This window comes from Plectropomus leopardus, chromosome 6 (genome assembly GCF_026936395.1).
Source record: "Plectropomus leopardus strain MGB_pleo_1.0 chromosome 6, ASM2693639v1, whole genome shotgun sequence".
Classification (NCBI taxonomy): Eukaryota; Metazoa; Chordata; class Actinopteri; order Perciformes; family Serranidae; genus Plectropomus; species Plectropomus leopardus.
Window position 1 is genome coordinate 11454631 of NC_142181.1, and position 26092 is coordinate 11480722.

At 40.0% G+C, this 26092-nt stretch overlaps 1 protein-coding gene and 1 long non-coding RNA gene across 3 annotated transcripts in view; one reads left to right on the plus strand and one right to left on the minus strand.

Moving 5' to 3' along the window:
- The window catches only part of brwd1 (bromodomain and WD repeat domain containing 1), a 29605-nt gene extending 4068 nt beyond the window's left edge, over positions 1 to 25537 (minus strand). Inside the window, exons 1-41 of one of the 2 annotated variants that reach the window (XM_042486272.2) lie at positions 25312 to 25537; positions 25139 to 25197; positions 24994 to 25023; positions 24744 to 24803; positions 23565 to 23715; positions 23224 to 23322; positions 19528 to 19688; positions 19040 to 19261; positions 17912 to 18012; positions 16086 to 16156; positions 15891 to 15991; positions 15700 to 15740; positions 15484 to 15585; positions 13034 to 13187; positions 12787 to 12921; positions 11642 to 11770; positions 11292 to 11440; positions 10961 to 11037; positions 10505 to 10735; positions 10141 to 10324; positions 9179 to 9269; positions 8706 to 8828; positions 8520 to 8590; positions 8001 to 8247; positions 7726 to 7842; positions 7222 to 7329; positions 6815 to 6939; positions 6384 to 6466; positions 5984 to 6095; positions 5432 to 5493; positions 5149 to 5304; positions 4066 to 4186; positions 3740 to 3865; positions 3543 to 3609; positions 3220 to 3270; positions 2851 to 2976; positions 2578 to 2730; positions 1694 to 1854; positions 1325 to 1497; positions 939 to 1064; positions 644 to 832 (exon numbers count right to left, since the gene is read on the minus strand). In XM_042486272.2, the coding sequence (XP_042342206.2) occupies positions 644 to 832; positions 939 to 1064; positions 1325 to 1497; positions 1694 to 1854; positions 2578 to 2730; positions 2851 to 2976; positions 3220 to 3270; positions 3543 to 3609; positions 3740 to 3865; positions 4066 to 4186; positions 5149 to 5304; positions 5432 to 5493; positions 5984 to 6095; positions 6384 to 6466; positions 6815 to 6939; positions 7222 to 7329; positions 7726 to 7842; positions 8001 to 8247; positions 8520 to 8590; positions 8706 to 8828; positions 9179 to 9269; positions 10141 to 10324; positions 10505 to 10735; positions 10961 to 11037; positions 11292 to 11440; positions 11642 to 11770; positions 12787 to 12921; positions 13034 to 13187; positions 15484 to 15585; positions 15700 to 15740; positions 15891 to 15991; positions 16086 to 16156; positions 17912 to 18012; positions 19040 to 19261; positions 19528 to 19688; positions 23224 to 23322; positions 23565 to 23715; positions 24744 to 24803; positions 24994 to 25023; positions 25139 to 25197; positions 25312 to 25348 (4882 nt within the window). In that variant the 5' untranslated portion in view covers positions 25349 to 25537. Of the gene's footprint in view, positions 1 to 643; positions 839 to 938; positions 1065 to 1324; positions 1498 to 1693; positions 1855 to 2577; positions 2731 to 2850; positions 2977 to 3219; positions 3271 to 3542; positions 3610 to 3739; positions 3866 to 4065; positions 4187 to 5148; positions 5305 to 5431; positions 5494 to 5983; positions 6096 to 6383; positions 6467 to 6814; positions 6940 to 7221; positions 7330 to 7725; positions 7843 to 8000; positions 8248 to 8519; positions 8591 to 8705; positions 8829 to 9178; positions 9270 to 10140; positions 10325 to 10504; positions 10736 to 10960; positions 11038 to 11291; positions 11441 to 11641; positions 11771 to 12786; positions 12922 to 13033; positions 13188 to 15483; positions 15586 to 15699; positions 15741 to 15890; positions 15992 to 16085; positions 16157 to 17911; positions 18013 to 19039; positions 19262 to 19527; positions 19689 to 23223; positions 23323 to 23564; positions 23716 to 24743; positions 24804 to 24993; positions 25024 to 25138; positions 25198 to 25311 lie in introns of both variants that reach the window. The other variant, XM_042486271.2, reaches the window with a different exon arrangement.
- LOC148189333 (uncharacterized) lies at positions 4188 to 7696 on the plus strand. The gene is made up of 2 exons (XR_015776786.1): positions 4188 to 4323; positions 4990 to 7696. It is a non-coding gene; the product is annotated as an uncharacterized LOC148189333 (long non-coding RNA).
- Positions 25538 to 26092: the final 555 nt, after the last annotated feature.

The window sequence follows — 26092 nt, forward strand, 5'->3', positions numbered from 1 at the left end:
CAGATATTCTTTTTTTCCTTTTTTGCAGACGACGAATGCTGTTTCAGTGTTTGTGATTCCGCTGCTGCGCCTGTCTGACTCACAGTGACGGGAATGATCATTTTACCCAGCAGTTTTATTAATCGGTTTATTGACTGAGTCGAACCATTTCAGTGTCAGTGTGAGCAGCAAACACGTAAGCCTCCCAGCTGTTCGTTGGGAGCGGAGCCCTTCCCTGCAGCACAGAGTAGGTGATTTTCAATATTTTCCATTATGAGGACTCTTATCATTTCAGGCGCACAACGAAATTTAACAGACTAATTTTTAATACCCGGACATAGATTATTGTATTGTACAGCTAAGTGTCACAACCGCTGTCATGCAGTCGGAGGCTAATAACACTCTGTGGTGCACAGTGTTTCTCTCTCCTGACAGAAAACTGTCGGGATGAGAACATGTTGCTCCCTCACTGCATGGGTGAAGCTGTGACATACCTGACAGTGAAGCCGTAAAGCGCACCGTCACTGTCTGTCGATACCCCGATACCGCCAACCAAAGCTCAGATAATTTGCTGTTGATTAATGTCGAAGCACCAAAGCCCAGGAAATGGTATTCTGGTGAGTTTTGCAATTAACTGCGCATAAGCCTAAGAAAAGTCGTTTACCTGTGCGCTTCCTGTCAGCACCAGCACTGTTTCTGGTCAGCCGCGTGCTTCTGCTAGTCTTACTCCTGCTGGGGTAACGACGCCGTGAAGGCTGGGAGGACACGCCTCCCTCCTCTCCATCTTCACCATCACTATCAAATTCCTCCTCCTCTTCTTCTTCGTCTTCATCCTCCTCTTCACTATCACTCTCTGCAACTGAAAATGACAAATAACAATTCCCATACACACAACTTAAGAATGTCCCAATAAAATCATAGTTTTTTGAACACATATGAATGAATGAATTCATTCTGACCTTTTTTCCTCTGCTTGGCACGGTTGCTTCTTGTAACTCTTGCTTTCTGTCTGAGTTGAGGGTGCCTTGAGGAACCAGGGCGTTTCTCCACCTCTGACTCACTCAGCTCACTCTCACTGTCAGACTCTGAAATAAATTACAAATAGATATTTCACTTCATTTGGCAGTCATCTTTATCCCATTCAACTTAAAATAAGTGCATTCAAACGCAACAGGACCAAAAGCCAGAGAACTGGAGATGCAACCCCTCCAAAGTATTTTCTAATTGCATGTTGGAGTGGGGTGCACAACACCAGCAACTGTACATAGTACAAGGACTACACATAAGTATCTCATACAACCCCACTTCAAAAATCCCCAACGATCACTTCAAATTTCTTTCGTACCTGGTGTTGATGAAGCAGCTTTGGAGCCGGAGTCGTCATCTGACGAGCTGTGACCTGAGCTGCTGCTTCGACTCCTCCTGACTCTTTCAGGGACAGACACTTTGGCTGAGGTAGATTTGGTCACTGACGTCGGCTCCACTTTTTCCTGAGTTTTTACAGCAGCTCTCTTATGACTTGAGAAAAAGAAGAATACAACTTTTTGTCAGACATTAACAGGTAACGTGCAACTGTGCCTTCAGATGCACCTGAAACCCTAAAAGTTCTGGCCTGCTCTGATTATTAACACCTGAATTCTTTCCAAACGTTTTATTTTTAAGCATTTGCACTGTATTAGTTCATGTTCAGAGGAAATGCATAAGTCAAACAGACCTTGATGTGGCGTTGGACTGATCCTGCTGCTGCATTTTCTTGCGGAACCGCTGACTGCGGCGGAGCCTGTCGCTGCTCTTGATGGCAGTTTTGTATTCAGATATGATTGCTCTGATGTGCTCCTCGAAGAAGGCAGAGAGCCGCAAGGTCATACTGTAAATCTACAATGGAGGAGAGAAGGGTGAGTCAGACAAGCTAAGACATAAACACCAATGTCAAAATATAGTTCCACAAAATATATATCTTTATGTTGCCGAGCAAAAAAAAAATCTTTTAGTTAGACATCTTGTATTGCTTAAACTGAATGGAAATGCCCTCCAAACTTTGAACATATATTAAAGACCTTACACATCATTTGAGATTAGAGAGAAGTCACTATTCCACAAAAGGGTGTTTTTCGACAACTGACCCAAATCTATGGTTTACTCATTTATTTGTATATTTAAAATTTTATTTTTGCATGTTTTTCTTATCACTCCCTCAGTGATTTGTTTTTTTATCTTTTTTGTCAAATAGTTTTTTTGTTTTAAATGTCTCACATAATACTTTTGTCACACATTTTTTTATTTTTTAATGTACGTCATTCTTTATGAAATCAATCTGGTTTGATTACTTAACGGTACAATAACAACGGGACACAGTTGAAGCAGAAACATGGGGACTATATTGTGTGTTATCCAGCTGTATCTGTTATTTATTGCAATTGTATGACTTAAAATACCAGTAAAATGCCTTGAGCAAAATTATAATAAAAAAAAACATGTGTAATGACTTAGTATTTCATTTCAAAATCTGTACCCAAAGATTTTCTTGGATGAACTCAGATCATTAAGCGTACATAATTGCTTTTTGACAGTTCTACAATATTTAATTACTCCGCTTACCTTGGAGCGTTTATTGGGTGTGTAGGCTTTAGCATTGGCAAATATTAGCCGGGTGTCTTTGCACAGCTCTACAGGATTTTCATAGCGGTCTTCCCCCAGGGTCCTTTTCACTGTGCCAAAGTCCATTGGTGTGTCAATGATGTCATGGTAGTCCTGGACAAGCACAAAACACGTGATTGAGACAAAGTCTAAATCATAACACTGAAAGACTAACTATAACCTGCTAATGCTTTTATGTTGACAGCATGCCCTTAGTCTGTTGTGGTAACTTACTGGATAGTTCTGAGGATCCACAGGCTGTCTGAACGGTTCTGAGTCTTCACACTCGAAAATGTAGTTGAGTAGATTCTTGCACTGTTCCTTCCAGGCGTCTCTGTCAGGCACCACCTCGACAGGACGCTGCAAATATCACAGAGAAGGAGAGGAATTTGTTGTGACGTGTAACATATGCCATCTGTTGCTTTTGAATTATTAATAGTCGATCTGCTACTAAATTCTACCAAAAATAGTCATGTGTTTCAGGGTGACAGTGATGATTTAACACACAGTTAAAACAAACAATGCTTAGCAAATCTTTGTACTTTCTTGTTTTAATATAATGTCAAAGTCCTTTGTATGTAACCTTGTATGTTATCCATTTACCTGACGCAGTCTGTGTCCAGAAGATGTTCCCGGTGCCTCTGTATCCTCTTCCTGTGGGCAGTAATCGAATTTGGATTACTTGAATGTGATTATTAACCAGATAACAATTACTTCTTTGAATGTGAAGGTGACCATAGATATATGGCTACAAATGGAAAACAAACTTCCTGAACACAAATTCAAAGAGCCTTTGTATGTTCACCTTTCCTTATTATCTCCCCTGTTTGCACATATTTGCAGGTCAAACTAAAAGTGGTTTGACATGGTGCAAGATAAACAAATACAATACTCATAACTTAAACTGTTTTCATTTTCAGACATACCTCATCATCATCATCCATTTCTTCAACAGCATTGTAAATCTCCATGATATCTGTGCAGCTTGGATTACTGAGAAAGAAGGAAAACATGTCAACTTAGTGTGCAGGACTGTTTATTTGAATGATACTTTGCTTGTAATCTGAATATCATTACATGATCCAGAATTTTCAAAAAACACTAATTGAGACATATAACGTACTTGACAAACTTCTGGAGGACATTTGTGATGATCTTTGCAGAGTGGGCTATCTTGCTCCTTGGCTCATTGAAAGTGCGGGCGTTATGTGCAATATACCTGGCATCCCAAATTAATGCTGAGAGGCGCCTGTGGATCATCGGAGATGAGTAAACACACACAGTGTTTTCACAAACAGTACAAAACATCAATATTTGAATTTAAACAGCTAAAGACATTTCAAGGACAGAGCTGGATCGACGGTCGAAAGTGCAAATCATTCTGTGCCTTTTCTTTGGCCTGCTTGCATTATTAAGCATGTGAAATGAGAAAAAACTGGCAGGACTGACCTGTAGAATCTGTTTATGAGTCGCAGTCTGATTGTGCCAAGGTCAGTGGGATAGGCGATCACAGTGCAGTAGGTGGGATACTGAACTAAGTCTACAGGACCAGAGAAGGGAGCTGCAATTTCTGTAGCAAAGACACAAAAATAGGTGGGTTAGTAGGACTGGGAGAAAATTCTTTCATGGTTAAAGGAACCCGTAGATACCCTGATGCAGGGTCAGAAAGAAGCAATCACCACCCAGGCAAATTGTTGGAAGTGGCAGGTAAGATCACCAGGCCATCTCCACTTTGGCAGACAGGGAAATACACAACAGAAAGGTACGATCAGTAAAGTTAGTGTATAGTGGGATAGTGCTACACATTTGCAACTGCTATTTAAAAGCAACACTCATGCCTGTAGAACCTTATGTGTTTTGACTGCTAGTAGTTAGAGTTCCCCAAATTCGACCCAATATCTATTAATAAAAATACACACACATACATACATACCTGTGGGTTACTTTAACTTTACTAACCCGTGTATACATTTTGTCTAAAGAAATAGCTTAGTGTGAAGTCAGTGTGTATTTAAGCAAAAGAGTGACAGTAAATGTACTCAGAGCAGACAGATATGCACCCAGAGCAGACAGATCTGCACCCAGAGCAGACAGATATGCACCCAGAGCAGACAGATATGCACCCAGAGCAGACAGATCTGCACCCAGAGCAGACAGATCTGCACCCAGACCAGACAGATCTGCACCCAGACCAGACAGATCTGCACCCAGAGCAGAAGAGAAATTTGCAATAAAGTTGTCAAGTCATCTGTATGAACTGAAATGTATTGATTGTTTATCTTTGCTGTAGGTGGGCACATTTATGTATATATATTTATGTATGTCTAGGTGATCTAAGTGTTATTCCTTCATTTTGTGTCCATATTTTAAAAGTGGCAGATAACATTTCTGAGAGGCAGCCAAAAAAAACACTTGCCTGCCACAGTTACTGACAAGACCCTGCCCTGATGTGAGAGAACCGGGAACGGACATGAGAAGGAGTGTGAGTGTGAATGAAAGCAAGCAAAGGAGGGCCTGTGTTTGCATACACACCGACGGTGATGAGTTGGTCAATGCCGGCAACTATACGTTCACACTCCGCGTCCCTGCTCCTCTCCCCCCACTCCCCAGGCAGAGGCTTGTACATCAGCTCACTCATCTCTTCTGCAGTCACAGGAATGCCGCCGCCTTCTGTCTCTGGCTGCTGGGCTGCACAGCAGACACAGACTTGTTCAATATGCATTGAAACCTCATTAACCCCGCTTTGTAAAGGGACACCAGTACTATAGTTATATGTGGATGTGACAGCAATGAGCTACTAAGAAGTCTAAATTACCATCATCTGGAATCGGCTCCACATCCCAAGGACTCAGTTTCTCTGTCTCCCCGTTGTCCCATCTGGTGAAAAAACAAAGTCAACAATCACACTTGTAACAATACTGACGGATACGTTTTTTGTTTTAGTTTAAATCAATACGATACAGTCATTAAAAAAAAGATGCTTTGGTTTTGTTTCAATTACAAACTTGTAATACATTTTACTGTCATAACAACAATGAAAGGACACTGTCATGTCGCTTAATAACCACCAGAGGACAGACAGACTAGTCTTAGACTGGCTAATTGGTGATACAGTACTGACTGTGTAAGTACATCTGAACATACTAAAATATTAAGATGAAACTTTTCACATCAAATGCAGTTTTGGGAAAGAAATACTTTGTATTAACTCTGTGTGGCAATCTTGAAAGGCAAACAATCTAAAAGTGTCAGCCACAAATGTAAACTCATTGCTGTCTGGTGTCCAAGCTTTGCTTCAAAATAGTGACAGTATCAAGCACCACATCCACCATATCTCCCTTTTATAACAACATGTGTGTTTTCCTACTTGACTTTGAAGCACTGGAAGAGACTGTCAGGGTATTCAGGCTGGTACGGTTCCTGACAGACAATCATCCCAAACCACCAGGCGTCGTCTATTACTGAACGGAACCGGTCGTCTGCACAGGAGAAAAAGATAACCAGTTACGGAGAAAGAGGGAAAAAATCCTCTGTATCCATTTAGTGTTAAAGGCAGCAAGGATGAATCATTTGAAAGTTTGTATGTGAACAGCAACAAAACTTAATTAATTAGCACCTCCACTGAGAAGTAACAACACAGAAATTAAGAATAATCCCACCCGAGCCTCCTTTCTGTTGTTTTTAAAATGTATGAAACAGACTCACAGAGGATGATACTTGGTCCCAAAAGAAGAGATTAACATTCCTAACAATGTGCAAAAACTTACTTGGTTGCCAGTTTCTACGAAGCGCCTCGTCATAACTTTGCCTCAAAACAAGGAAATCGATGACATCTGGCATGTCGTGATACCTGAAGGAGAAATCAGTGTCAATTTAACTGGGAAATACAAGAAACATTCAAGACAGTCTGTGAAATAGATGATTAATTATACCGATGAATTATACAGATTTCATTAAAACAAACTATAGTACCAGAAATTCAGCCAGCATGTCAAAGCCAAAAGCAGATTTTAATACCCAAATGTTTGTAAGCATTGCTATCATAATCAAAACACCAAACCAACACTCAAATGTAGGCATTGACTATGATACATTTTGGAATCGTAACCTTCATAAGTATATATGTACGCTCAGTAGGAAATGCAACACAATGTTATGTGTTCTTAACAGAGTCTTTGAATCAATCTGAGCTGCTTACTTGACAGAAAACGACCTGTCTGATATTTTGCCAGTGCCGTGGTCGATCAGAGTCAGCTTCAAACAGCAAAGTGTTGGAGGACAGACTTCATATTTGATTCCGGTGATCTTCACAAACTCTTGGTCCTAGAAAATATACATCAGGGTTTTCATTTTAATTTGCATTTTGAGTAACACATTTTGACAACAAACAAAACATAATGGCTAGTTTGGGGGGATATTCCTATGAAAAAAAACCAGGAGCTTTGTATTGAAGATTTCTTCTTACATTATAAATTGCCTCCATTTTCAGTGTTTTTTATGATGTCAGTCATGATTGTGTAAAAAAAGTTACTCAGAATTCAATGTTTTTTTCCAAACTCTTCTATGAAGAACAATTTATCATCTTCTTATTTGTATAAGTCTTACCCGCAGTTCCATTTTCTTCCAGGGCTGTTTGTCTAAGTTAATGGGATACAGCTCACTCCGGCTCACTGCCTCAACATATGCCTCGTGTCCCTGCCGAAAGTAGATCACCTGACAGACACAGAAAAATTCAGAGCTCAGAAAGTAACTTTTCTACATGATGAGAAACAGCATAGTGATCATGACGCGCTATTAAACCACCAAAACATTTGCCTAAAGTATTTAGACTACATCTATACAGTGACTTTATATTTAAGAACCATAAATACAGATTTCTAACATCTAAATAAATTATTGCCCAATCTTTACACATTGCAGCCTGCTTGACATGTTGAAACTGTCTGCACGAAATTTTTACAAAGAAATCTTATGGTTCAAATTTTCTGATGGATTCGTCTTCCATGTTATTAGATTTTTTACATTTTCTCTGCCCTTTGAACAACCCAAATAAAGAAATGTTTTCTCATGGTCCTCGAAAGTGCCTCTTGTAATGTCTGATGTACACACCTCATCCCCCATTTGGGGAACAAAAGGAGACTTCCTGGGAATGACATCAGTGATCCATGGTGAGGGTCTGAACTCGTTAGACACTTCTCTGTTGATGGAAGGTCGAACCTTTGGACGCTGATTGAAGCACCAATACACACAACATTAAGCAAGTAAATATGAAAATGTTTCATCATGTGTCCCAAAATTCATTATTCTAACAGAGGCAAAGTCTGACAGTGATTAGGATTAGGTAGGATACTGGTTTCCTGTACGCACTGTGTTTAAGAACTCACCCTGGGCGACTTGTTCTTTGCTTTTTTAGACTTCTCTTTGCTTTTCTTGCCAGCTTTTTCCTCGCCAGTTTTTTCGTCATCATCACTCTGCTGCTGCTGCTTCTCCTCCTCTTCCTCATTCTCATCCTCCTCCTCTTCAGAGCTGCTGAGTCGGCGCCGCACTCGTTTCCGTGATGACAAGGGGGTGGAGGGCTGCAGGTTGATGCCAGCATCTGCCGTCCAGTCCGAGTACTCGCTGGACGTGTGGCTGTCCAAATAAAAGCAGTTGTGATTACAATTTTAAGTGACATATATGAAAATAGGCAACACAAAAACTTTGTTAAATGATTTGTTTTAACCTGCTTGGGGTACCAGATGGGTGGGGATTGCCACCTAAGACAACACAAAGGAGTAACACAAAGTTTTAACATAAAAGTCAATACTTATTTATATAATATATACACCTTTTATCTGGTACTCTAAACAAGTTCAAACAAATACTACTCCCAGATAGTATGTGACCCCTATAAAACATTATACCTTGAGCTGTCACTGTTCCACTCTTCCTCATCGTTGGAAGAATCCAAATCACTGCCATCCATTTCATTGTCCTAAATAGATTAAAAGTAAAAACATGAAACGGCTTAAAATCCCCCCATAAAAGAACCATGGGTGCTTGTAAATGACACTTTAATCAAAGTCATGGGATAGCAGAGAATGCAATACCTCAGAGTGTACCTCCGAGCTTGCAGTCTCCTCTCCCTCTTCACATGACAAGTCGATGTATTCCAGCGCGTCACTGCGGCCATGCGCTCGCTTTGTGGTGGGAGGCTCTTCATCTGAATCATCCTGAGGGGACAGATGGGGCTGACTCAACACCAGTGCAAAGATTTGGACAGAAATACTTGTGAACAGTGAAAAAAATCTGAAATATGCAGACAAATGTTTTCAATCTCTGATAATGAATCAATAAATAAACAATCCTACAGACAGCGTGGTGAAGATATTACACAGTATATATAGTATTTACACACCATTCAACACAATACCTGATGAATATGCTATTACATGCAAGTACTACACTTGCATGTAATAGCATGTTCAAATCATCAAATGATATTCAAATGATCACATACTGATCATTTTTCAAATTGCTGTTTAAATCTCTCTACGCTGAAGCTAAGGAAAAAGAAACCCACTCGACAACTGCTGTAGATAATGCGTCTTTTCTTTGCGTTGTACAGAGCCATCTCCTCATCTCCTCTGGATGTTCGAATCTCCTCCTGGTCCCTGAAAAAGCAATATGCACGATGTTTGAAATTTAAGAGAAACAGTAAAACAATTAGAACAAAATAAATGCTCTTATTCTCATCAGTAACGTGCACCACTCTCTGTCGCTTGATGGGTACATTTTTAGAAATAAAGTGATTTTTGACATGAATGTGTGAAATGTTGAATTCTGTTGAATAATATTTAAAATTTGAACTGACCTAAAAAGGGAGCAGGATTCTTTTCCATTTAGGTCATATTAAATATTCCATTATAAATAATTAGTGATTCCTCTAAGGAGTGTCACCTTTGAAACAGTCTAAAGCCTTTTTCACAAATGCATCGCATCCCTGAACTACCTAAACATTACCCGGTGGAGCTGCATGTGAGGACGCATATGTCAGAATCACATGGACTGGACATCTGACCGACTTTAACCCTGCCAGCTCCTTTGTACAAAGTCTGTGTAATGTCCAGTGGAGCCCATGTATGAATAAAGCAGGTCATTGTCCAGAGAATTCACAGTAAGCGGATGGGTGTACCGAGGACATTTCTATGTGACTGTCCCAAAACTGTAACAGAGTATCACAGTAGTATCACAAGTATCACACAAAGACGCCAACAAATAAATCGAACTGGGGAGATGACCAGTAGGTAAGGTCTGAATTAATTGTCATACAAATTCACGCAATGTTAGGAGACGTTTATGACTAAATTACAAATCCACTACAAAAAAAAAAATACTATAATTTCTTCAATGTACTTTATGCATCATGACCTCATGTGAGAAAACGGCTAAATATAAAACACCACATAGAGTACACACATTTCCAGTAACCACCATCCCATGTCTTCAGCTGTGGATGGTAAATAATATTGCCATCTTATGTACCTGTAGCTGCTGGGTGCCACCTCAGGCACCACCACTCTGCGTCTCCAGGCCTGCAGGTCTCTCTCTGTGGCCATCTGGCTGCGAGGAGCATTCTGGTGCATCTGCCTCACACCCTCCACCTGGCCACTGCGGCGCAAACCCACATTAGGCGGTGACTGCACGTCTGCGCGATCATTCACAGACACTGTGATGAAGGAAAAATAACGAAGATGAACCTTGAAATAAGTTTGAATTTGTTTCATTTCAAGACATTTCGTGATGCTTTTAAAGCAAAAATATATAAATGTATCAAACACCTATCCTCCAACAGCTTACCAGATCAATATGTCAGCTAAAACGAATCAATCTGGTGGTGTATTAATACCTCTGCGTGGTGTGCTTGGTGCTGGTGCCAAGGCTGGGCCCTGTGCCTCCGCTTGTCCTTCAGGTCCTGGTCCAGCACCTGGAGCTGCTTCTGTCCCAAGCTGATTCTGACGGTCCTGCCGCTCCTGGAGATGACGGATGGCTTCGTCCAAAAGGCTGCTGCGTCTTGTCGCAACCTCATCGGGCTCTGCAGTCTGCTGGCTGATTACCTGCTCCACAACCTCGCCGTCACCTGAGCAGGTCATTAAATAAGGAGAGCATGAAAAAAATGGTAGAAGAGATTCACACTGGTCACGTAAATTAGCCTGTCAAGGCACTGTAACATAAAGATATGGTTCTTAAATCTAGTTGACTGACAAAGCCAAAGTAATTTTTATATCAAAAAGTAAATATTCCTCTGTAAACTAGCTGATTATGTTCAAATTAACGCCAGTGTGTGGTTGGTTTCCGTACTTACTGGTGGCTACGTATCCCAGCTGAGGAACCAGATGCTCAGCAGCAATGTTCTCTCGACCTGGGACAAGACGCTGGTACCTGAAATTAGGAAAAGACATTTTAAAAATTTAAAACATTGCATGAGTCCATCAAGATATATTTTATATAGAACGCAGCTTGCCAATGGCTACTTGCTTTAAGTCAAACCAACATCTTTAACAGCACTATCCTACCTAATATTGTTGTTCATGGCTATGAGAAATTGCATGGACTGAAAATTCAAACCTCTGAGCCCGCAGGCAATGACTGAAGACTATATGACTGCTTTATAACTGAGAGAGGGTCATGTCTACCTTGGTGGATGAGGGTTTCCATCCACGTCCACCAAGAAGGGTGGGGGCATGAGATGGGGTGCTTGCTGTGTCTGTTCATCCAGCACAAAGCCGTTGGTGTCTCGGATCAGCGGTCGGTAGTCTGTGTGGAAGAACACCTGATCTGGAAGCTGTGTAGAGACCAGAGGAAAGAAGAACTTTAAGATATGGCTTCCTGTGGCTTTTGTTAACATTTTCTTTATCTGGAAAATGCAACACTGTGTATATCAAGTGAAAACAGTTACCCCTAAACATGGCATTACAGGATTTTTTTATCTAGCTACAGTTATCAGTTGTTTGTGTAAAGTGGGAGATGTGAAATGTAGCCTTGCCTTCTCATACGGCTTAGAACTGCCGAAGCCAAAGATGAGCAGATGGCCATGGGAGTCTGTGCAGGCAAAACGATGGCCATCGGGGGTGAATTTGCAGTCGAAAACGGCTCCATGACCCTGGCCTTCAATCTGGATGAGAAACACAAAATCAGTCAGGCAGGTCCGGAACTTGTCAGTTGATAGACAAACTTCAAGCCTGATGTTTTTTTCCCTTCATAACCTTAAAGGCCTCATAGTAGTTCTTTAAAAAAACAAACCCATTCTGCTTCCTCCTCTTACTCACATTGTGCAGAGAGAAAAAAAAAACACAATAATTAGGCAGTAAGACTCAAGATCAATCGGCACACAAACAGATCGAAGGTGAAAAAACAAACAAAACGACTGTAAACAATGAAGTAGCCGATTGAGGATAAATGAGAAACAGCTCCAGGATGGTAAACACTTGAGGGCATACTGTGTGATGCTGAGGTAAACTGAAGACAAACACATACTAAACTAAGCCTGTTTTGTTACTGTGGTGTGTATTGTTTGTTCATGATGATGCAGAACTGTTTACCATCATTTAAATAGACTGCCCTCACAGTCAGGGTTCTTACAGAAGACCTAAAAAAATGTTTTAATGCCACTCAGAATTAAATTTTACAATGACCAAAACTGTGGAAAAATAAATGTGAACTAACATCGGTTACTTACAGTAAGGGACGATTTTACCCAAATGTTTAATTCAATATGAAATTTGATTTTTCTTATTTTTGGGTTCAAGTTAAAAAGTTAGGTGATTTAAAACTTTCTGAAATGGAATATGTGGAACACAATGAAACTATGTTAACATAATATGGTCATTTTCATTTGATTGGATGTCGTAAATGTCTATAAGTGTTGTTGGTTCTTCTATCTTTATATGCTTGACCTTAAATTCCGTAATAAAAAAATTAAATAGATATTACCAAATGTTTTGAGATTTTAGGATGCAACATCAGACAAAAATGGACAATAATATCCTTCTTTCCATGTCTGAGCATTTTTTAGACTTTTGAAAGACTGATTTAAGAAATTTTCATACCAAAAACACAGTATTTATAGATTATTGACTTGAATGTCTTAAGATTTATAGGAACCATGGATTGTGCTCGGTGTCAGTGTACCATGTTGAAGTAATGCTGTGTATTTGTCCCTCGTAACAGATCCCATATGAAGACATTCCCATCATGGCCGGCAGACAGGATGATCCTGGGGTCAAAAGGGTGCGGCTCCAGCACAAATACCTCAGCCTCATGGCCCTGAAAACAATGTTCAAGTTAGTCTCCGACTTTAAATTTACCATTTGTGAAGGCTGGTTGTGATATTCACTCTGCTCTATATTCTACTAAAAGAAACGCTGTGTACACTTACTTTAAGGATATGTAGCAGCTGTCCTGTGTAGGAGTTCCACACTTTGAGGAGATGGTTGTTAACAGCCGTGATGACTGTATTATCATGGCGATCCCACGCTACCATGGTAACTTTGGGTTTGAAGTAGCTTTCCTCTTCACTCATTGGTTCAACACTGAGAGAAAAAAACATACATCAAATAAGAAAGTACACACACTGCATACATGTTGCCCCTCTCAAAATACACTAATAGTGATACAGTTGATTAATTGAACACAAATGACAATGAAGTAACTAGTAGTTTGTATCTGATGCTTTAATTCTATAAATAAAGTCACAAAGTTCTCCTTTGTTTCTGATGCAAAATGTTTGTTGCTCCCTTTCACAGCATTGTTTTTAGTACTTCCCTTTTCTCTTTCACAAATCTCTGACATTAAACAGACTGGGTGCATTTAGTGCAATCTAAGTGTGACTTCCTAAGCATGTGATGCTAACTTAACACATAGTTCCAAATTCAATACACGTACTGAAAATGGTTAGATAACCATTCTGAAAATTGTCCTTGTACTTCAGTTATCAAATGTTACTTATGAAAGGCAGTGAAAATGCTTTTGGTGAGCCAATTACAAAATCTGCCAATGGAGAATCTTTCTAGTTCCTCTCAGAATAGACTGATAAGCTGCGGTTGGTAAACACAAATATTTTTAAGGTAGCTTAAAAGTATGGGTAGCCTAATATCTATATTTTAGTGATGTACTGCATTGGCACATAAACATTCTGTACAGACAGTGGTCTGTATGACTGACAGTGAAATAAGGCCTGAATGTTTTGAGTCATTCCAAATTTGACACTTCACACTTCTAACTTTGCTACATAGCTACACTCTTAAGGACCCAAAAATCAGCCACCATATGATTGTGCCCATCAAGCATGACTGTGTGATGGTGAACAGGGAGTACAAATGAAATGTCTGACCTCATCATTTCCCAGTGACATCACCCTCCTCAGATTAAATGTACTGTAGTTAGTCTCATGTTTTAGCAGGCACACTGCCATTTGTTATTAACCTACAATTCAGCAACAAGGTCAGAAGAGGACTACACATCTTGTCACATGAAACAAATGTAAAGCTAGTATACCTAATTCTAATAAGAAATTTAAAGGTAAGTTTGGGTGGTTATTGATGTGTTTGTAGAAGTAACAGCAAAATCGGTGGACAAATGTAGTATTTAGCAATATTCCTTACATCAGTAGGCAACGTTTTTCTGCTATCAGAAATCATTATTAAGAAGTAATAATGCCGCATGTCAAAGTAATCATCTTTGACAAGATCTCTAACAACTGTGTGAAGGCTGTGCTAAGACTTATACAATCTGACAACTGAACAAATAAAACATTCGGTAGATGGATTCCTCAGCTGACATCAGCAGCACCTGGTTTACTTGTACATGCTCCAACAGCTCTTTGATGCAGCCAAGGGAGCAAATGACTGCACTTAATTTAGCAAATCATCCAGATACTTTTTTTTTTTATTTACAGCTAATGAGAATCTTGTTCTTGCATATCCTTTTGGTTATACAGTACAGTAAATCTTTGCCTCACCAGTTCTTCTTCTGAGAAACGCAAACGAAGAAGACACATCAAAGTAATCTACACAAAGAATCCAGACTGGTTTACAGGACTGGGGAAAAATTACGACACCAGCACCAATACCAGTACCCTTAAAAATGATACCGAGTAGTTCCTACGATACACATGGTGAGTGACGCGTAGTATAGCCGTACTTTCAAACGTTTTGGTGGCATCTCAGCACACTGAACTGCTAACTCTATCAAATAAACAGAGCTCGACTTCACCACACCACAGACTGTATGAGGTGTGGGGCGCCTGGTAGGTCAATGGATTCAGTTGGTGCCCCATGGAATAAGGGAATATCCTTGCTGCAGCGGCCATGGGTTCACTTCCAGCTCATTGCCCTTTGCACCTCTCTCCTCCCCTTTTTATGTTTATATACTATCCTATCAAATGAATGCAAAAAAGCCCCAAAAATCTTTTAAAAAAAGACCATGGGTTGTAGCTGCTGCTGGACTGTGAGCTCAGCGCCAACACACACTGACAGGGCTAATTTATAACACCCCACAGTTATTAACGGGTTAAATGATGGACTCAGGCCATTTAAGCGAAAGTGTGAGTTTATTAGGACTGTTTAACAGCTCTGTGCTGGATGTTCGCAGCAGCTGCTGCTGTGTTAGCTTGTGCTAACAGGGCAGATAGATAGGATTTATGGTCATTTAAGTTTGTCAGAGGAGAGCAGCTCCGGAGACAGCAGCAACAGAAAGTTTGCTGATCCGGCAGGGATGAGATTCAATACAATACAATACTTGGTACTAGGTTATTTTAGTTGATACCTTAAAAGGTATCGAGCACCGATACCCAGCTTTACTGGCCTTCAACAACAAAGTGCTCCTTACCCTGGAAGAGTGGCAGACATGTTGAGCAGGATGCACCTCCACTGCTGCCGTAAATGGAGCTTCCAGATTCGTGCTGTTCCGTCTCGACTTCCACTCACAAACCTGAGACAAGACAAGAACCAAACACCTTGCATCATCACTTCATACGCAGTTAAATTTATTCAGTATATTTACTATAAAAATGTATGTTGACTAAGTATGCTTATTATTCTATACCTTTCACTTGAGTGGCAAAACTGGATACTATCAACTTTGTCCTGGACAGTGAGCAGAAATATGGATCATTAGTAATCATTGGTAACCGCTCAATGTTAACTCAGTTGAACCAGATTTTACAGCTGAAAGTCAACATTTTCTCTCTACGCAACATGTTGCACATCAGATGAGGCTTTTGAGAAGGTTCTCACCGTGTGCTCATGGAGCTCTGATATCTTTTCTGGACTCCCGCCTCCCAAGTAATATATCCTGATGACATCATCAGTACTTCCTGTTGCTAAGAACATCCCGCCTGAAAAAAACAAACAGAAATTAACCTTTATGTATGTTATAACTTTACGCTTGGCTGGATGATACCACTGAGTCTACCTAAAGTGACTAATTACCTGGACTGAATGAGGAACACACTGTCTGAACTCCTGGCCTCGGCCGCTCTGTAAATTTATGTGGCCGATCACTTGAAGGACAGAAGAGAAAATGTTAATGATTTTATACAAAACATAACAAGTAACTATATTTTACAGACAGAAAAAGTGCATTTTACTGACACAAAAAAGTACATGGTTAAAAACCCACAATAATTGGTTATGGGAAGTATTTATACTCTAAATCTATAAAAAGACACGTTGCAATCAAATATATTTGTTTCTTAAATTGTAAGTAGTTATCTTGAGGATTGCCCATTTGCAACCATCACTTTAACATAAATGTACAGTAGTACAGGTCCTGATTTTTTAGCTAGTTTTTCCTTGTTGCCCATCCTTGAGTCAAACAGTCAAACATTTCATCTAATCTAACTGGCATTTCAACTTTAGGACGACGGATATGATTTAGAGTCAGGTAAGATACTCGTTTATTCATCCTATGTCAAAAAAGACTCATCAATACACTTTGACGATAACAAACACCACTTAATTTAATTTAGGCTTCTCTTACTATCTTATTAGTTTAACTGCTTTATATTTTTACCTGGTTGCTTATACAACTAGATGTGAGAATAAGATGAAATAAAACTTCATTCATCCTGAAGTTTATCCAGTATTTTAACTGCTGAAATGCAGCTATATTAATTGGCTGTAGCATCAATGTTGTAGCCCAAAGCCAATCCAGCCTGGCTCGCCTTCCAGTGTTTGCTTTAAGCCTATTGCTGATCCCCAAAAAAACTGCCATATCCAACGACCATTTATAGGCCACAGTTTAGCATGTTCAATGGTATGCTAATGGCCTTGTTAGCTTAACTGATTTACAATCAAACTAAACTGTTTCCCTCAAATGGTAAATGGTAAAATGGACTGCACTTGTATAGCACATTTTCTAGTCTTTTTGACCACTCAAAGTGCTTTCACAGGACATGTCACACTCACCCATTCACACACACACAGTCACACAGTGGTGGCCGAGGCTACCGTACAAGGTGCCACCTACTAGGTAGTAACCATTCATACGAATGTACACTCCGATGACGCAGCATTGGGAGCAATTTGGGGTTCAGTATCTTGCCCGAGGATACTTTGACATGTTGCCCGGAGGAGCCGGGGATCGAACCGCTGACCTGCCAATTAGAGGACGAGCCACTCTTCCTCTGGTAGAGTTATCAGCTGTGTGAATGTGTCCTTTGAATCCATAAAACACTGTTCTCAATCTTTTTCCTTTACAAGAGCTTTGAAAAATTACCTAATAATTTCCTTGTTATTGACCACATGAAACACGTGAGAAAAACACACTTGAACACATATCAATGCAAGTATTATTATGTGTTTTTTACTTTCTGCACATGGTTCTCAGCATGGAAATGGGCAAGCTGGCAGCTAGCTGTTAATGGTTCTAGCTCCTTAAACAGCGATAAACAACGGCAAAAATGCTGACAGAGTTAACGGTGTTAACCAGCGGGAAACTGAGGGTGAGCGCTACACTTCAACGCCACTGCCGTAGCAGCAGTAGCCGCTGTATGAGCGCTCTTCAAACTGGCAATAAGCAAGCCAGCGAGATACACACAAGGACTAACATGCTTGTGCTGCAAGACCGGCTTTACACAACAAATCACAGAGAAGCTTGGATTACAACACACACAAAGGTGGAGTGACTTCATTCTCTGCTCAGGATGACATTATTCTACTATATCTTTACATTGCAAATAGTATTTGTACCAGTTTGTACAGTATTTGTGAACCATTTCATACACACTAATATGGCCTTTTAAAGCAGCACTCACCTGAAGTTGATGTTGTTGACATCCCACTGCCAGAAGCAGACAGTAGCATCAGTTCCAGTGGACAGCATGTAACGTTTTGAGCCCTTGGCAAACGGTGAGAACTGAAAACACAAAACATCCCAACACACAGATCAGGCACCTGAATCACTAAGATTCTACTGCAATTAAGACATTCTACATGTAGGATTAAAGATTAACACACACACACACACACACACACACACACACACACACACACACACACACACACAGAACCGCACACACACACACACACACACACACACACACACACACACACACACACACACACACACACACACACACACACACACACACACACACACACACAGTACTGGTGATTGGCAACCAGACCAGAACATTGACAACAGTAACAGAAACAGTAAGTATGTTCCATCCACACAGCATCATGTGCAAAATTGTCCTTCCACTTAGTTAAGGCAAGTTGTCATAGCAATAAAGACAAGATGCAATGAAGGCTGGTGGAAATGTATTTTTAGTATAAAACAAGACTTTTCCAGTCCTGCTACCACCTCCTCTTCTTGTTTTATTTCAGTAGCAAAGCAGCAAAAACATATACTGCCAACCAAAGTTTTGCTTCACCGTAAAAACTACGGCCAGGTATTTACTAACTTGATTTCTGCTTTTTTTCAATCCCATGAAAGTTATCAGCAGTAGTTGATGGAAGCAGACACAAAATCAAATCAAGTCTAAAGACTTTTTTCTTTCTTTTTGTTACTTAAAACTTCAATGTGAACATACGTTGTAAGACTTACATCCCAGAAACAGTATTGCATTATGAGGTTGACTACAATAAAAGTATCTCACCACGTAATTATGAGTGCTAGTATGACTGCAAATATTCGAAATATAAAGAGGTATTCGTGATTCCTCGTCCTTTGCTGTGATAGCAGTCATTTATCTACAATTACTTGATTTTTGCTGAGGTCATGCAGATAATTTAGCATGCCCAGAGTAAGGGGATGGTAGGAATCTCAGTCAAATGATGATGCATTTCTTAAAAAGGAACCTGCTCTAATTTGTCTTTTAAATACAGCGCAGCCCCATTCTTAAAATTCCAGTATATTATCATGACAGAGATCAATTTACCTGTAGGGAGGTAATGGATCCACTGTGCCCCTGCAGCACAGCAACAGGGGCACAGGTACGAAGGCACCACACACGGATGGTCTTGTCACAGCTTCCTGCGGCAATTAGTGTGTTCTCATAATTAACCGCCAAGTCTGTGATCTCTGCAGAGTGTCCTCGCAACGTCGAATGAAGCCTTCCATCAAATGAAGACCAAATCTTCACCAAACAGTCATCCGAGCCCTGACAAAGAAAAATACCAACTTTTATTTTAATATTTCACTTTAGTATACATAAGAACACAACTGTGTTGTTTAGTGTGGATGGCGGCCTGGACTCAGCTGAATGTCAAATTCATAAATGTGAAGTATTAAAAATGCAATGTTTTTCCACTGTGTTAATCACTGATTCAGAAGAGCAAAAATAAAACTAAAAATCACGGTCATCACCACACATTACATATGGGTTTATTTTTGAACAGGGGGATAGGTTGACAAGTTCCATCTTACTGTGAAGATCCTGAGACCGGTGCGATCAAATGCGATACAGTACACAGCAGACAGATGCCCCAGGATCCGCCTGTGCAGCCGCATGTGTTCATAGTTACTGACAGGATTGATGGAGCTGAAGCGCTGCACTCCCGTCAGCTCTCTCCCTCGATGGACCTTCACTGTTGATGATAAGATGCCAATCATCAGAATATTAGACTGTCCTGAAATTACAGGGTCGTAATGAGACTGGGATGCGGCAGGCACGGGATACATTTACTCTAAAGTGGGCAGAAGGGTTAAACACAATACAAAATCAGGTATGTTAAGCCTAAAGCCTGAGTTTGGCTCTTATTTAACCTGGCTGCTACACACCTTGACCAACTTATGTGCAGAGTTTTGGATGGAAAGAAAGTTTCTCTTTAAAGGGAGACTGAGTAACTTATTAGATTTGCTGGCTTTTCCTTTTTTAGATTATGTTTTGGTCTTTTTTCCTTTATTAGATAGTATACTGAAGGTAGACAGGAAAGAGGTGAGAGAGAGGGATGGGACAAAATGCAATTAAGGTGTCTGAGTCAAACTCTGCCACCGTTAAGGAATCAGCTTACATGCGGCGCACACTTTTCCAGTGAGTTACCTGGGCGCACCCGGTTGACTTTTCCTAACAATATTATGCTTGAGTGATAAGATCCGCAGCTGATGGATTACATTAAATGTACAAACTTGTTGATCTATATGTTAGTATTGCCACTGAAGAATACCAAGCACTACAGCAGCGTGAGCTATAGGCATCACGTCACCACAGGAACCTGCATGCATTCAGTTGGTGATGCAGAAAATCTGAGTACCAATACTGTATGCCGCTATCTGCAAGGCTGTCCCTGCTTTAGCTGAACCACTGAATGTTTGTAGAATTCTGGCCATTTGTCCACGCTAGCTCTAAAAGAAGTCTTCTATAAAACCAAAGGTAGCATACAATAATAGTTCGCTATTTTGTTATTCAGTGTGACGTTACTTGCATATGAAATGCAGCATAATACCATCAAATGAAACCAAACCACTTTGGATTATGTTTTTATGCTTGGTCCTGATTTGTCCAACAAGTGCGTTTTACACTGCTGATTTTGCAGCCAACTGAATAGACTGGAAAGTAGATCAGTCTATTGGTATTCATCACTAATAACATTTAATCAATAAAAATGACTTTGCTTTGATTTGAAACTTGAGTGATTTCCATGAATCCTTCATTATGGGACAGTGTCAGACCTAACTGCAGTTGTTACTGACTATGTTTAAATCTGCTGCAGTATTAAGTTAAAAGTTTAAGAGCTGTAGAATGTGCAATTGTCACATTAGAAAAATAAATAGTGGTGAAATAAATATATTGACATATGAATTCACACAATTAGCAATTTTCTGACAGCATTCCTACCTTAATGTAATTGAAGCAACAGTGTTACTTTTTGCTGTAGTACTTTTTCAAAGACAGAAGTAGGCAGTATGCAATCGATTCATTTTGTTCAGCAAGAGTCAAATGACGTGCCAAACGAAATTTTATTGGCACTCGCACACAACGTGAAGAAAGACTGGGTTTGCAAAGATAATTGATATTAACTGTTGTGATGGTACCTGTTCTCTCTGATTGGGGCTTTAGGCTTTGTCGAGTCAGCTACGGCAAGAAAAGCTTGGCTCTCTTGAATTTGCTTCATGGTACACACCTCAGGAGAAGAGGGGTGTTTATCATCATTGGATGATATTAAATTCAGAAAAATACAAAATGCTGTTGCCGTTGGACTTCAACAAGCATATAAATGCATTGTATCCAAAATACCCTATGACTCAGCACCAAATTCAGTTGGAGGTACAAACTTAACTAAAACCTAACTAACTTTCTCACTTTCTTTTTATACTTTTCGTGTCAGTTATAAACATTTGATTTAAGCATCATCAGCATGAAAGAAAAATGCAATCCCAATCTCTAAACAATAACAATATCACTGCTGCTCGAAAGTCTGATACATCTGGTTTGTATCAGTTGCTATGGAAAATGACAAAATATCAGAGAAACAAGAACACCATCCAAAATGTTTTCATCTGCTTTAAGTTCTCACTGCAGAAGTTGTTTGTTCATCAACATTTGAGTAACTTCAACAGCATTTCTTTAAATAAGCAGAAAATCAAAATAGCCAACATGTTATTATAAATTAGTATATATTAGTATTTTCTGTGAGGAAAGACAGGTTTTAAACAGAAGACACTGACGCAAACAGGCCTCATGAGATTTTTTTGCAGCAGTATGCAGAAGACAAATGTCTCAGCAAATCAGAATTGTTGAAAAATCGTGAAGAATTGGGCGTGTCAAGCTTTGATAAAATACTGATTCCTAGCTTCTCAGCATTTATACTTGCCAGGGAGCTCCTCTTGTCATAGTAAATGTTCCCTATTGTGCTAAAAACCCTCCCACTTAGGACAGAGGAGGGTGGAGGAGTATTCTGTTTGAGTTATGGTGGAACTATAGAGTGGAACATTCCCCAAAATGTCAGGAAGCACCACAGCTACAGAACAGTCCCTAAGTAAGCCGGTTTTGTTGTGATCTTTGCAAATTTACATATTGTTCTGCTTGTTGGGAGTTGGAAGGAATCAAACATCAGATATTAGTTTATTCTTTCAACAACAACCAAGCTTGAAACACACTACACCTGAATTCACGCAGCGTCACCTCTTGTCCGCCTGACACCTGGCGCAGGAGGAGAGAGAGGGGAGACGCTGGCCTGACAGCCGCTTACGGCGGTGTTCCATGGTTACTGAGAGCAGCGAGCATGGAAATACATGACAATATATTTCCTCCTTGTTCCCCGATGTCCTAAATAAGTCGCTGTATGTGTCTCTTGCTGCTTTTTAAAAATAACGCAGCTGAGAGGGTCCAAAAAGCCGCTAAATAGCCATATAGTTGGCACATTAGTAGTCCTCTCCTTCCATCACCCTGGGACCTTACATCGTCTTGTTTCTTTGCAAAATGATGGAGCCATTGTTTATCAACTTCACAGTATGTATATCAATGTCGCTTACTGCGAAAACACACATGACTGACTGTGCTCCACCGTGCGCTCCGCTGTGATGCTCTCTGCTACATGTACTTCAGAGTGCTATGGGTAGTGTAAACAATTAAGTTAGAGTGCAATCTGCTGGACAAACTATATAATGAAACCATTTCTAAACCACCCAAGCATTGTTTTCTGCATTATATGGTCTGAAAAAAGTTTATGGCGCATATCAGAAAAAACTACACGCTGATGCAGATACGCTCCCATATGTCTGTGAAAGGCTCATATCAGCCGCTAATAACGGTGGACTGACAAATCGGTCGGGCTCTAATTGTGATCAATATAAAACTTTCATATCAATAACAACAAGCATTGCGATGTAAAAGACTGCATCAAGGTGACCTATCTGGAAGCCCATCAAACTGTTACTTGACAGCAATAGCCTGACAAAAAGTCTTCAACTAAAATTTGGACAGTCAGGCAGAATAGGAATATACAGTGCTTTATAATGTAGAAAGTGTATAACCTCAGTCTTTTATGATTGAATAAGGATTTGAACACTGCTTTGCTATATAATGCCAAGAGCATGTACCATTGCCCAGCAGATCCATTTTGATCAATATGTTTTTCAAAAATACACAATAAAAGCATTATTGAGTGAGGCCAGACCTACCTAGGTGTGAAGGTTTCTTGCAGTTCAAAGGCCTCTCTGGTGGTCTGCCCCGGTGAAGGGCTGCATATGATGAAGCGTTAAACCGCACATTGTCGCAGTCTGAAAAACAAAACAAATGGTTCACAGAGTGATTCAGCTGATTACCAGCTGGATGTGGCTAGAGAACAGTATCAGTTCTGGCAACTGCCCAAACCAAGAAACTATTCAGATTTTTATATAATGTAAAGCTTATTGGTGCAAGAGGCATGAAGAATCCCCGTTACATAGACAGTATGGAGAAAAAGCTTATTATACATTTTAGGCCGCAGAAAAACTTAAGAGTCATCTTGACAGTTGTGTACCTTTTCGGGTCCTAAGCATTGACTGCTGTCCAGACCCCAAGAGAGAGTGTACACCTGGGACACACGATGGCACCTCTTGGTCAAGAATTGGTCCAATCTGCTTACATATCTGTAGCAAATGGTCTGGAGCAATATGTCTGTTGGCTGCAACCTGTCAGTGCAAACAAAGACATGGCACTACATACAGATCACTGCTGAAACAACAAATCTGATAAATGATAAGGAGACTAAAATGCCAAACAACTATAAAAAATATAACATGCTGCTCATGTTTGGTATATATTATTTTAACCTGAATGTGTTAGCTGGCTGTTGGCTTCAGAGGGTTGCTAAAACAAGATAAGCAATTTGAAGATGTCACCTTGGGCTGGCAGAGCTTGTGATCGATATCCATGTTTTCTGATATTTTTATGGAATGAATCAGCAAAATTATCAGATTCATAAATCAAAATAGCTGTCAGACACTCTAATAAGAGTTGATTTTTTGTGGGATTTTACTTAATGTGGAACCTGGTCTGAATTGATTTCATACATAAAAACCAGCAACCAAGAAACAATATCTATGTTGTATATTGCTTTATTTGACAAATGTAAATGTAAATAATGCAAATGTGAAATTTACTATATTTATGATAAAGAGGGTAATTTAGCTATATGTAGTATTCGAGAGACTGCAGACTACTTTAACAGTTTTGTCAGAATAAATGTCTGACAGGGTTGGTGGGTTCATGTGCTTCTCAACACATATTCAGAGAGGCGTGGCTTCTTATGCAAAACTTTCTCTTATTATGGACCAATCACAGCGCAGGTCACATGCAAAATAACGCAGAAACAACGTATCTCGGTCTCTGATTGGCTGGTGGAGCCGTCTCGACGTAGCAAGAAGCCCGAACAACCCACCCTTTCTGCAGTACAACAGTCGGGGCTAAATAATATTAAACCCTCTATCCAAATACAGTTTTCTGAGCGACTGCACAATTCACCCTGACAAATTAAGTTAGTGGGAACGAGGTGTGTCAGTGTCAGTCACCCCAGCTCAAGAAAATACAACAGTAGTCCGGCAGGAAAAAGAACAAAGACCGTAAACAAGCACGGAGCATGGACACGGAGCACCCCTGTCACAAGACAATAACAAGCGCCGACAATGAACTTAACGAAAGATATGAAGTTAAATCTCACCACATCTTCATATGTTCTCGGGTGCTCGTTTCCCAGCCAGTCCAATCTCCCGGGTAAGAGCTGTGGAAAACAAACAGCCACAGTAAACACCAGCACACATTAAGCTAGTCAAAAAAAAACGGGTGATGTCAAAGGAGTGAGACAGGGGTATTAAAAAGTCGACTGAGTGAGACAAGTTTTATGCCCAGACTCAGTCAAAATCACCGCAAACTAGCAGATAACAAGCAGCAGAGGCAGCGGGGATACACACCTGATATTCCTCTAGTTCGCTCGCCAGGACCTGCGGTGGATTAAAAGAGGCGATTCAGATTAGATTGATTAACTCTATTATAAACTAGCTGGTCAACTATTTTGAAATACCGCACACTGTACTAGTCAAAAGCACACCAGCTCACCTCAGCCGCTCTCCGACATGGACCCGTTGTTAGAAAACGAGAAATCAAGTAATAGAGCTCTGAAATGAAACGGCGATGAAATAAACCGTTAAAAAAAGCAGTTGGGATATCAATTAGCACGAGCGATATCGTTGTAAATTAAGCTATCAATTGGGTTTACTTGTGCTGCTTACCCGACTCAAGGAGCGAAATGTTCCGATTTTTGGCCATTGAATCAGCCGTGATTGGAGAGGCGAAGCGAATTTTAGTATAACTTTATGACTACAGAGAATAGGATATATTTATTTAATTTCGGTTACACAGCTCTGACCCCCTCCACGGTTGCTCCCGCTTTCTATTCAGCCTGTTTGCAGTCGCCATTGGAAGGATGAGGCCCCAGCGATACGACTTACTTCCGCCACAGCGGAGTAACACAGGAAAAAGGGGGTGGGGAGGAGCACTTTCAACAAAAGACGAAAGTGTACGTTAGCCTGCCGGTTAGCCACATTTGCACTATTTTATGGAAGTCAAGCATTTATAGAATTCCTAAAACATACCTGTAAAAAATAAAATCAAATAAAAATAAACATAAATTTAATTTTAAATTACACACAACGCTGTGATCAAACGGCCACCCCTTTTTTTCTCATCAAGGTCGTGAGTTCTGTACATGACGTCATAAGTAATGGTTGCCAATTTCCTTTGCCAATTTCTTGATTGATAAGTTAGATTTATTAAAGATACATTCCTGCCCATTAAGTAACAATATGGTACACTTATTTTTCTCAATGTGTACATGTGATGATCTTTTGGATTAATATTTCTGTTGGATCTCCAAAAATATTTTGGCAAGAACATTTCACTCAAAGAACTGGATTTGTTTGTAATATTCATAAATCCAAAGTTATCTAAGAATGAGCAGTATATAATCAATTTGCTCATTACTTTAGCTAAATTTTATGTTCATGTTTTATG